We start from the raw sequence: 12,402 nt of genomic DNA on the forward strand, positions 1-12,402 counted from the left end.
TGTGTCTGGTTTCTCTTGAACTCTGCCTCATGTAGCTTTCTCCTTCACTGATTTTAATATGTATCCTTCTGCAGTAATAAACTGTAACCATGAGTAGAACAGCTTTCCTGGGTCCTTGAGCCTTTCATCAAATCATCAAACCTGAGAGTAATCTTGGGGACCCCTGACACACCTGTAAATCCAGTAAAATTCTTATTTAATAAAGAAAATTTCTTCATTTCCAAAGAGGCAGAAATGATTTTACACACTCACAGGAATGCCTTCTAATATATGGATTCCCTTCCCACCAACAGAAAGGATAAATAAAGGCGGTGGCTCCTGGCCAAACGTAGCAAGTTACTTGTGCTGATTGAAACAAGTACTGCCCCGCTCCTACCAGCTTCCTTCTTTTCTTCAATCAGGAGCCATGTTACCGCCGGAAAGACTAGGAAATGGAATCATTAATGCTCTTACATCAGTTGCTACTACTAACCTATAGCTGAGAAGAAAAAAAACTTTCTCAATCCTTCCATCCTTAGGTTAATTTTATATACTTAAAAAAAAAGATTTCTTGCAGCATGTGGTACTGAACTGGTGTCCCCTGCATTGTTTCTTAACCAAGGGACCACCAGAGAAACCCCTAATTGTTTATATACGTGTAAAGAAAAGGTGTGTCAGAACCATCTTGCCCGGCCCAGGAACTCATTTTTGAACACTAAGAGGTATACAAAGACACTCTATCAGCCAGGAGCTGGTCAAAGGTCAGTCATTTCTTGAGAATGTGTAGGAGCAGGGCAACCCAAGTTCACTGAGTTAACCCTTTACTGCACAGAGGGATGAGTTCCATAAAGGACTAGTAGGTTGAAGTATCACCAAGAATTATAGTATTCAAGAGCTCTCTTTAATTTTCACCTTACCCAAGTGGTTAAAAAAAAATAAAGAGAGATCAGTATTATCTTCTTGACTGGCAGTTGTTGTATAGTGACAAAGGACTTTACCAAATTCCGTTACAACACAGCTGCCTCAATGGTTTCATCAGCAAAAAAGGAACAGCAATAACCTATCTCACAAGGATGTGGGGATGAAGTGAAACATCTATTCAGAAGTCTTGTTTTGTGGTATCACCACTCAGGATATATTGATAACGCTGAGCTTTTTCAGATACTTGAGATTTCAAAATTACCTGGTTCTAGGTACTCAACACTTCTGCAAGGATGAGATTTAATATACTTCAAGGCATGAACCCCAGAAGGTGCTAGAGGAACAAATTAATTAAAAAGTTGTTCCCTTCTTTCACATTCCCTGGTTAGGATACATTTCTTCAAAATAGTCAATGTGTGGAGGTTGGAGTATGTCAAGGGCAGAGAGTACCTGGGAAAAGGAAAAAAAAAAAAGCAAAATTTAGAGGAAAAAAAAAAAGAACCAAAATATGACATAAATGCAAAAAAGTACTCTTAACTCATTAATGATTTCAGGCTTCATTATAATTGCCCACTGAGATGAACTAAATTTATCAATCAAGAAACACTGAAACATTAAGATAGGCTTTGTAAAATTACCATCAAAGACAATTTTAGCTACAGCAATACGAGAGAGGCAATTGGGATATACCACATGCTACCAGAACCCCTGCACAGGAGAATGCTGGAAAGAAATGCCCTATTTCTAACAGTTGGATTTGCTCCAAGAGCCTGAGAGCTCTATCTACCAATCACCCTTTATACCTCTGTTCAAAAATGTTTACTATGTGTATTTTATCTGGTAGGCACTTTGGAAGGCTCTTGGGTAAAACTGATGAATAAAAATAACCACCCCGCTCTCTTTGACTAGGGGAGAGGAAGGCATTAAATAGTTAACAAAAACGGAGCTGTGACATTTATTATTATGAAGGGAAAAAGTACAGAGCAGTGGAAGAAAAAGCTTCCCTGAAGGAACACTAAGAGTTGCAGGGTGAATAGGAGTTGGTCAGGCAGTGTAAAAGCACTGAGGCAAGAGAGAACCCGGAGGAGTCTAAAAACAGAAATGCCAGTGCTTATGGAACACAGAGGGTGGGAGGAAAACAGACTGGGGAAGAGAAAGGCAGGAGTATATCACACAAAATCTCTTTACATTACGGTAAGGGTTTTGGATTTTATTCCAAGTACAGAGAAAGAAGTCACTAGGGTGGAAAAAAAAAGACTTTAAGGTATCTGAAATTCAAGTCCTTTATAAAAGCTGCACACTACCAATGTGACTTCTGCCATAGAAATATAACAAATAGGCCTTCTTCCCCTACCAACTGTCTACCAACTCCTTTAAGCCCCATCTATGATGTCACACCTAAGAATTCAAACCTATCTTGCTAATGAGAAATATCAGGCTCAAAGGATACAGAAGAAGGTATTTAACAGAAAATAAATTTTTATTTATTTAGTACAAGTTTATTTATTTAGTAGTACAAGTTCATATTTCCTGATCTTTAGCTTAGTTTTTCAAGAAAAAATTTATTATGGAGAACTTCAAACATATAAAAGTGGGCAGAATGATATAAAAGAACACTCATGTAATCAAGACTTGGCCTTAGTAGTTATCTACATGACCTTTCTCCATTCATCTATACCCTCCACTCTCCCTGTATAATTTTGAGGAAATTATCAGCTGTACATCAGTAAATATCTCTAAAAGCTAAAAACTTTTAAAAAGTACAATGAACAAATCTAAAAATTTAATGTTTTTCAACACCATCAAATACCCAGTGCTCAAGTTTCTAAGTTTCTTATTTTTTTGGGGGAAAAAAAAAAGTGTTAATCTAAATTAGGAGCTAAAGAGGATTTACATATTATGGTTGATGCATTTCTAGCAAGTTTTACCTATAATTTCTCCTCTATTTCTTTCTCTTTTCCCCTTGCGATTTATGTATGGAAGAAACCTTGTTCATTTTATTTTACTATTTTTATTTATTTGGCTGTGTCGGGTCTTAGTTGTGGTACACAGGATCTTCGATCTTTAGTGTGTGAACTCCGAGCAGTGGCATGTGGGATCTAGTTCCCTGACCAGGAATTAAGCCAGGCCTTCTGCACTGGGAGCACAGAATCTTAGTCACTGGACCACCAGGGAAGTCCCTCGTTCATTTTAAAGGTTATTATTATTATTTTTTTAGCCAATAATTTGTTACTTTATAAAGTTTTTAATTAAATGAAACCTCCTTTATTGAAAAAGCCTTCACTCAGAGCTTCCCTCATAGCTCAGTTGGTAAAGAATCTGCCTGCAACGCAGGAGACCCCGGTTCGATTCCTGGGTCGGTAATATCTGCTGGAGAAGGGATAGGGTACCCATTCCAGTATTCTTGGGCTTCCTTTGTGGCTCAGCTGGTAAAGAATCCACCTTCAATGCAGGCGACCTGCGTTTGATCCCTGGGTTGGGAAGATCCTCTTGGAGAAGGGAAAGGCTACCCACTTCTGGCCTGGAGAATTCCATGGACTATATAGTCCATGGGGTCCCAAAGAGTTGGACACAACTGAGCAACTTTCACTTTCACTCACTTTAATACCAGTTAAGCATAAAAGTTTTAAAATAGTTTAGATGTTTATAAAGAGTATCCTTAGTTTATACAGAATATCTGTATTTTCTTTCTGAATTAAAATGTTTATACTTGGAAATCTTGGTATAAATGGAAAATAACAGATTTTCCAGTTTCTTCAAAGAATAATTTTTACCATATGAAAGATAAATTACTTCATTTCTATATTTTTAAACACCTATAATTAGCTGGTGTCACAAATTCACATAAATTCATTTCTCGTTATGTGATAGAAAAATTTTTAACATGAATATTTGATGCTTTGAGGAAGGCAGTTAGAAATTAGTGTTTTACTTGACATCTTTTGGACTCTAAGCTCTGTATCTGAACAACATACATCCTGTCTTGGGGGGAAACAGAATGCAGTGAGTGACAACGTCCATTAGACAAAGCTATTTTACACTTCAAATCTATCTGCTATAATTAGAGGTTATCTAAAGGAAAGTGACAGCCATACATTTTAAACCTTGATAGAGAAGAATGAGGCTTTCTGCAGAACAGTCATATAAAATAGGGCTAGACATTTGCACCAAAGCATTTAGCTGTGATTCTTAGCTTTGAAGGTATAATACTTTAAATTCTGTCTGGAATTTTTTAAATGCCCATTGTCTTATATTCCTGTTTCTTCTACCTCAAAATGTTTATCAGATGACAGCATTCAGTATTTCCAGGTGGCAAAAACAGTGCTTAGAGATGATTCAGGAATCTCAGAAGTGATGTAAATGAGTTAAGTGAGAAGGAACATTAGCAGAGTTTCAAACCCCAGACTTAATGCCTGACTATTTAAATAGTCCAAGTACTTCTATAACCCCTCTATTATTTATGGGAATAAAGTATATGAGATTAGCCTTATGATGTAAATAGGAGGTCACCTGTAAAGAGTCAAAGTATCCCAAAATACCACAGACTCAAAACTCTGAGGATCTCAAACACACAAAAAGCAAGCTGATTTGTCTAATTTAAAAATGAACTAAAGCTCCGTCCTGAAATAATGGTCATTACCAGTGTCTCAGCACATTTCTCAAATCTTTTAAGAGTTGGACAAAAGCTCATTGTGGTAGCTGCTTTTCAGAATTTTAATCTCTGTGATGTTAGAAGATTCACTAAAATTGGTTACATTAGTAAATGGCGTAGTGGGTTTTTAAGTTAACCCTTTATCAATAAAACAATTGCTGTAAATAATCTCAATCCTAAATGTAAAGACTAAAAATTTAACTGCTTGTGGAATTCAAATTTAATTAATTCAAATCCCAAATTTAAGCAAAGGAGGTCCCACCACCTCTCCATTCTCTCACGTACCCCTACCCCCAATAGATTTTAAGTTGTTTAAGGCAGAGAATGTTACTTTTTTGAGCTGTAACATACAGTAAAATATACAGATTGTAGTGTATAATCTGAATAATTTTTATACACATAAAGTATACAACATGATAAATTTTTATTCCATGGTTAAAAGCTAGATCAAGAAATTAAGGATTTCAACATCCCAGAAGGCCCCCTTGCTCCTTTCTAGTCAGAACCCATACCTGCTCAGAGGTTACCACTATTCTCACTTCCATCACCATGGATTCCTTTTGCCTGTCCTTGAACTTTACGTAAATTGAATCATAAAAAATCAAGTCTTTGTATGTGGTTTCTCTCATTTACTGTTATGCCTGTGAGATTCACCCATGTGTGAATCTTCATCCTTTTTATTGATGTGTAGGATACCATCATATCAATGGAATATAACACAAAGTATTTATCCAGAGTACTGCTGGCAAACTTGGGGGTTGTTTCTAAATGTTTTTACGAATAAAGCTGCTATGAACATTTTTGTACATGTCCTTTGGTAGATATATGCAATCATTTGCCTTGGGTATACCAAAGAGGGGAACTGCTGGGTCGCCGGGCAGGTGTATATTTAGCTTTAGCAGAAACTGTGGCAGAGAACAACCAATTTTGACTTCGTGTTGACTGTTTCTTTGACTTGCTGTGCGTTGCTGTTGTTATTATAATCATACATAAAAGACCTGTCTCAGAGGACCCTGGCCTTCTGCCTGACTGTTAAACTGAAGTGCCTTTGTTCAGCTCACAGAGATAATCTGACTCTGCCCACTGTGAATGGTTGCAAGAGATTAACACATCTCTTCCACAGGCAGGCCATTCCAGTAGATGTTTTACAAGATTCACTTTACTCCCTCACTGCCTCTCCCTCTCTGTTCTGCCTTTTGACTTTAGTTCCTCAGCACTTTTCTCTCTGGTTCTATAAAAGAATCTGGCATCTAGATACCAACAAGATGGTTACTATGAGACATTAGTCTGCCATCTTTTCGGTCAGTTGGCTTAAAGCCGTATTCCTTGCCTCAGCACCTTGTCTCTGATTCACTGATCTGTAGTGTGAGGAGCAGAGCAAGCTTGGACTCGGTAACAAATAACCAGTTTTCCTAAGTGGTTTTACAAATCTACGTTCTTACCAGCAACAGTTAGCTTCAGTTGATTCCCATTCTCATCTACAGTGGGTATTGTCAGTCTTTCACTTCAACCATTCTGGTGGGTATATAGTCAGATCAGATCAGATCAGTCGCTCAGTCGTGTCCAACTCTTTGCGACCCCATGAATCGCAGCACGCCAGGCCTCCCTGTCCATCACCAGCTCCCGGAGCTCACTGAGACTCACGTCCATCGAGTCAGTAATGCCATCCAGCCATCTCATCCTCTGTCGTCCCCTTCTCCTCCTGCCCCCAATCCCTCCCAGCATCAGAGTCTTTTCCAATGAGTCAACTCTTCGCTTGAGGTGGCCAAAGTACTGGAGTTTCAGCTTTAGCATCATTTCTGTGTGACCCCAGAGATGGCAGCCCACCAGGCTCCCCTGTCCCTGGGATTCTCCAGGCAAGAACACTGGAGTGGGTTGCCATTTCCTTCTCCAATGCATGAAAGTGAAAAGTGAAAGTGAAGTCGCTCAGTCGTGTCCACCTCTTAGCGACCCCATGGACTGCAGCCTACCAGGCTCCTCCATCCATGGGATTTTCCAGGCAAGAGTACTGGAGTGGGGTGCTACTGCTTTCTCCATTAGCATCATTCCTTCCAAAGAAATCCCAGGGCTGATCTCCTTCAGAATGGACTGGTTGGATCTCCTTGCAGTCCAAGGGACTCTCAAGAGTCTTCTCCAACACCACAGTTCAAAAGCATCAATTCTTTGGCGCTCAGCTTTCTTCATAGTCCAACTCTCACATCCATACATGACCACAGGAAAAACCATAGCTTTGACTAGACGAACCTTTGTTGGCAAAATAATGTCTCTGCTTTTGAATACGCTATCTAGGTTGGTCATAACTTTCCTTCCAAGGAGTAAGCGTCTTTTAATTTCATGGCTGCAGACACCATCTGTAGTGATTTTGGAGCCCAGAAAAATAAAGTCTGACACTGTTTCCACTGTTTCCCCATCTATTTCCCAGTATCTCACTAATCTTAATTTACATTTCCCCAATGACTAACAACTTTGAGCAATCTGTCATAGGCTTATTAGCCATTTGGTTATCCTATTTTTGGTGAAATTCTTAAGTCTTTTACTGATGGGCAAAAATTTTTTATTTGGAGGAGCTCTTTATAAGATATATAATGTTTGGATACAGAATTTACAGTCTGAAAAAACATCAAGTAAAATATTTATTTCTAATGGTTTTCCTCAAATGCTAAACATTTATTTAAAAAATTGTTCTATTACATAATAAATTCTGGAAACAAGTTTTTTGCTGGATGATGTCTGAGGTCTGTCTTTTCTTTCTCTTAAACTTCTGTGTTGCACATACTTAGTTGCTTCAGTCGTCCATCTCTTTGCAATCCTTGCCCACCAGGCTCCTCTGTCCATGGAATTCTGTCCAAGAATACTGGAGTGAGTTGCCATGCCCTCCTCCAGGGAATCTTCCCAACCCAGGGATCGAACCCAGGTTTCCTACACTGCAAGCAGATTCTTTACCATCTGAGCCACCAGGGAAGTCCCTTAAACTTCTGATGAGCATCAATTTTTAATGTCAATGGTGTCCTAGTTAACACTTTCCAAAAAAATGGTCAATGCTTTACTTGTCTAGTAATCTTTGCTTATCTCAAAGTCGTGAAGACATTTTCCGTGTTTCATTCCAGAAGCTTTGTTATTTTACCTTTCACATTTAAGTCTGATCCATTTTGAATTAACTTATGCATATGTCATGAAATAGACCTCTTTCATTGTTCTTGTTGTTATGGTTCAGTTGCTAGGTCATGTCTGACTCTCTTGCGACCCTATGGACTATAGCCCATCAGGCTTCTTTGTCCATGGGATTTCCCAGGCCAGAATATTGGAGTGGGTTGCCATTTCATTCTCCAGGGGATCTTCCCCACCCAGGGATCAAACCCTTGTCTCCTACATTGGCAGGTGTTCTCTACCACTGACCCACCAGGGAAACCCAGATTTTTTCAAATGGGTATCTAATTGATTTTGGTTTATTGAAATGGCCATCCACTCCCCGCTGGATTGCAGTGGCACCTACCTTATAAATCAGGTGAACACATATGTGTATGTCAGTTTATAGACTCTATTCCATTTATCTGTCTATCTTTGTACTGCCTTGATTGTTATAGCTTCATATGTTTCAATACCTGGATGTCTGAATCTCCAAATTTGTTTAACTTCTTCAAGATTGTCTTGACTAGTTTAGTTTAGGTCTTTTCCATTTCCATAAACTTTAGAATGTTTGTCAATTTCCAAACATACATACACATAAAACCCTGCTGGGATGCTCATTGGGATTACCTTGAATATATAGCTGAACTTGGGTAAAGCATGCATATTAACCACAGTGAGTATTTCAGTCCATGAATACAAGCTACTGTATTATTATAAATGCATCAAGAGTACCACAAGATTTAGGCACAAAGCAAACAAAACCAAATCCACTGATAAGTAACCTATTCTAATTATCCTTTGCCCTTTCATACTCAGCAGCAGAACCATTAGCATTAATAATGTCTGTAGCCAAACAGCTTGTCGGCATTCAGAGAAGGGTCCTATTGGTATGATTCTTTTTCCTACTTATGAACCCAGAAAGGCCTTGTTTGAGTTTAGTCAGACTATACAAAGGAAAACAAATGATTCTTCTTTGCTTTCTCTACCTCCTCTTTGGCCTCCTCTACTCCAGAACTAAAAGGTTGGGAAGAAGTAACTCCAAGAAAGATCACTGAGGCTATCATTCTAGACTTCAAGATTTCATATCTTTTTCCTGTCACTTTCACTCACTCACTTACTCTTCAATAGACTGTCTACCTACTGTGTGCTTAGTGTTATTACCTAAGGACAAGAAAAATCCAAGAACTGTATAACAAGGGCTCGTGGCAGGAATTAGTGGGTCCTAAGGAGGCTCTGGATGGGCTTTAGAGGGCTAGTTAATGTCTAAAATGAAATAAAAATTGTGTGCATATGTATTTTTCCAAGAGGGTACCCAGCATTCATCAGGTTCTCAAAGACTGAAAAAACCCTCAATCACCCCTTTTCCATGCTGTTAAAATGACAACCATGTCTGTGAAGTAGAGAATATACAGTCACAGCTCAAATTCTGACTAGATACTACAGAGATGCTACTAAACAGCATCGATCTTTAGAAAGTTAAACCCATTTCTGGCACCCTAAGTTACTACATCGCAGTGAACTTATCCTATAAGATGAACAAACTTTAAGGGAAAAACAATGTGTGTGTGTGTATCTCAGTCAGTCAGATCACCTGAAATCAATGAATATGATACAATGACTTTGAAGGTTCTGTTCAAAAGAAAATCCAAAGTCTTCCAGGACTCTGCAGCTATTCTCTGACACATACAAAGTCAACCAAATTAAAACCCAACCTTCCTGCAACGGCCAGGTGAATCTTTCTAAATGCCATTTTCATCATGATATTCCTTTCTTCTTTTTCTAGTCAATCGAATATTAATCTCAAAAGGCTCATCTTAAGGTTTACCTTCTCCCTGTTAAAATCATCTTTGAGAGTCTAAGTCCAGGACAATTACTCTCTTTTTCTTAATAGTATAATACTTATCTGTCATCTTTCACCTGAGAAGCTTTAAAAAAAGCACTGCTACCTGTAATCTCAACCCCAGGGATTAAAATTTAGTAGGTCTTGGATGAAACCCATGAATTTGCATTTTTTAAGACCTACCTGGTGATTCAAATATACTTTGAGGTTTGGTTGCCCAGCTTTTCACTCTGCACAGAGCAAAGTGTCCTGTATTAATGTTTAACCATGCAGGTAGTCCTCCCCCAGCACTGTTATCACGGTATTTATCACATTACTAAACTCCCCAAGGGTAGCAACCCCTAGAAGCTGATGGAGTTTAGGGATGTAGGATGCGCACAATAAATGTTTACTGAAGTAATAAATATGGACTCTGAAGCAAGACAGATTTAAATTCCAATCTTGTGTCACCTTGACCTTGGGCAAGTTACTTAACTCTAAGCTTTGGTTTCCTTCTCTGCAGAGTAGGGATAACAAGCCCTATCTGATAAGATTTTTACATATTAATATACATAAAGCATCTACATACTTCCTGACAGTAACAAATGCTCAAGCATCTGGTCTACTTCCTTTAAAAAAGGACCATATTTTAAACTTTTTTTTTTGGTATTCTCCATATGACCTAGCACTACACTCTGTACACAGGACACAATTAATAAACATCTGTTGCCTTATCTACATCAAATACCAGTTGCCTCTTAGATTGGCATTCCAAACATACCAGGTAGGCTGGCCCAGAGATACTTCTGTAGATTTCAGAGCATGGCATAAATTCATTATGTATAAAATAGTGGTGCCATGATGTCTTCAGCTCCAACTATCTGCCTCACTTTTGAACATTCCCAAAGAAGTCACAAGCACTCTTTTATGATAGAGCTCAGGAGCTCCGAACAGTAGTTGCTGTGTGTTAATATGTGTGATTTTCAAAAACGCAGTTTGTTTCTTTTCTTACACTACTCACTCTGACACTATCTCTGTAACTTAATTAGCTACTCTATAGGAATGAGTCATGAGCAAAGATAGTAATATATACAGATAGTGGCCTATTACACCACCCCTCCTTTATAAAAGAAGCCAAGATAGGTCTGAATATAATAAACCATTGAAACCTGTAGTAAGTGAATTTCTGATGCCACCTGATAAATATTTCTTTCCCATGGATCCCTTTACTTCAGTCTCTGACAATGTATATATATGGTGTGTAACTCTTTGATGCTGGGTTGGTATTCACAAGGCAAATTTGAGAAATAAGTAACAAAGCAAGCACTAGACATCAACTAAAATCATTTCCAAAATTTCAGGAACTAGTCATGAAATAGCAATTGGAATGATGTTTTGAAAGTTACTGAAACAAACACACATTGTTAAGCAGTTCCAACTGAATAAAAGACAAAACAATAACTTTCTAAAAAAGTTTAAGGAAAATGGATTGGGGGCGGGGGAATCAGTAAAATGAAATATGTCAAACCAAGGAGCTTCAAATAAAAACACATTGTAAGTCTGATATTCCCAGTTTTACCAAATACTTCAAACTTCTATAAATTTTTCTCTTAAAGTGTGATTCACACTTTGGCCAAAGTTCTTAAAGTTCCTGTGCAAACCAGTAGTCAGATTCACAAGCAATTATTATTTTCCTGACTTTTATTTCAGCAATTAAAACAGCACAGGTTGAGAACCAGTTTTTCTTTTCATATGAAATTGAAAACTAACAGTCTAACACTAACATCCACCAGGGAAATTTTACATATATCAAACTTTTAATTCAGGATTAGTTGAAGAGAAGCTCTCTCAAACCACTATGATTCTCTTTCCCCATGAGTCCTGACATCTCTACACAGAGCAATAAATAAGATAACCCATATTATCTTTAAGAGCTGTATTTTTTTTTTTTTCAGAGGAAAAACTTTTTCTTATATCTTTAACTCAACTCTGATTTAAAATACTAAAAGATAAAAATAAGGCATTTAAAATCAGGGGCCAGTTACTTCTATTTAAATCACTCAGACTACATATTATAATCTATTTTTACGTCGAGTATTAGCACTGTTCCCAAGCTAAGTTTTAACATTTGCTTTATATCAATTAATATTTCTGTCAATCAATAAATCCTAGAATTCATTTAAATTTGCTCATTCACAAAAAAGGTCTATTTTGTCTCAGGTTTCCAAATCCCTTAATATGGTAATGTACCCTTTTTAAGTCTCTTCTGCTCTTTACTAACATAATTAAACATGCTTTGGAAATAGTTATCCCAAACACCAACTTCACTTACATTATCATGTTTAAAAAAACACAACATCTTCAATTCCCGGAAGACCCTTTTGCAAGAGACCAGATTCTGGAAGACGTTGGGCATCTTTTTGAGTGCTACTCTCTTTCCATCTCTTGGATCTGTTACTGACCTAAAGATACAATATTTAGGGGGAGAGGAAAAAAAGAGAAATCAATTCCAAACTTTGCTCTTCAATGTTTCATCATATGACAGATACCTTTATACTGAAACACTCAATATTAAATCCATTTAATAATGCTTAAGGTATCAGTGAGAAAGATTAAAAAAAAGTATAACCAAACAGAATGTTTAGCCCATCCAACTCATTTACCATCCTGCTTTTTGGTTTTAAATCCCTACATTTCTATAAAAACTTTAATCTTCTGGAGAGATCACTTAGCGATACATCTGAGGTAGAAGGGCTATTAACGGTAAAGCTATTCTAGACATGAGGGAAAAAGTATAGAACATTAACATGATTGAAGTCAAATTAGCTTTATGCTTTATTTTCAGAACCAAACGTGGTCACTTTTAATTCAGTGTAGAGACTACAACTGCAGTATTTCTTAT

The 12,402-nt window shown here is 37.6% G+C and overlaps 1 protein-coding gene across 2 annotated transcripts in view; it reads right to left on the reverse strand.

Annotated features, from left to right (window-relative positions):
• NLK (nemo like kinase) overlaps nt 1-12,402 on the reverse strand; it is a 128,982-nt gene that overhangs the window by 48,780 nt on the left and 67,800 nt on the right. For both annotated transcript variants that reach the window (XR_008713162.1, XM_055577155.1), the window contains exons 2-3: nt 11,833-11,962; nt 1,295-1,350 (exon numbers count right to left, since the gene is read on the reverse strand). Coding sequence is in view for 1 of the 2 variants with exons in the window: in XM_055577155.1 (XP_055433130.1) it covers nt 1,295-1,350; nt 11,833-11,962 (186 nt within the window). In the remaining variant the exon portion in view is untranslated. The remainder of the gene's footprint in view (nt 1-1,294; nt 1,351-11,832; nt 11,963-12,402) is intronic.

This window comes from Bubalus kerabau, chromosome 4 (assembly GCF_029407905.1).
Source record: "Bubalus kerabau isolate K-KA32 ecotype Philippines breed swamp buffalo chromosome 4, PCC_UOA_SB_1v2, whole genome shotgun sequence".
NCBI lineage: Eukaryota > Metazoa > Chordata > Mammalia > Artiodactyla > Bovidae > Bubalus > Bubalus kerabau.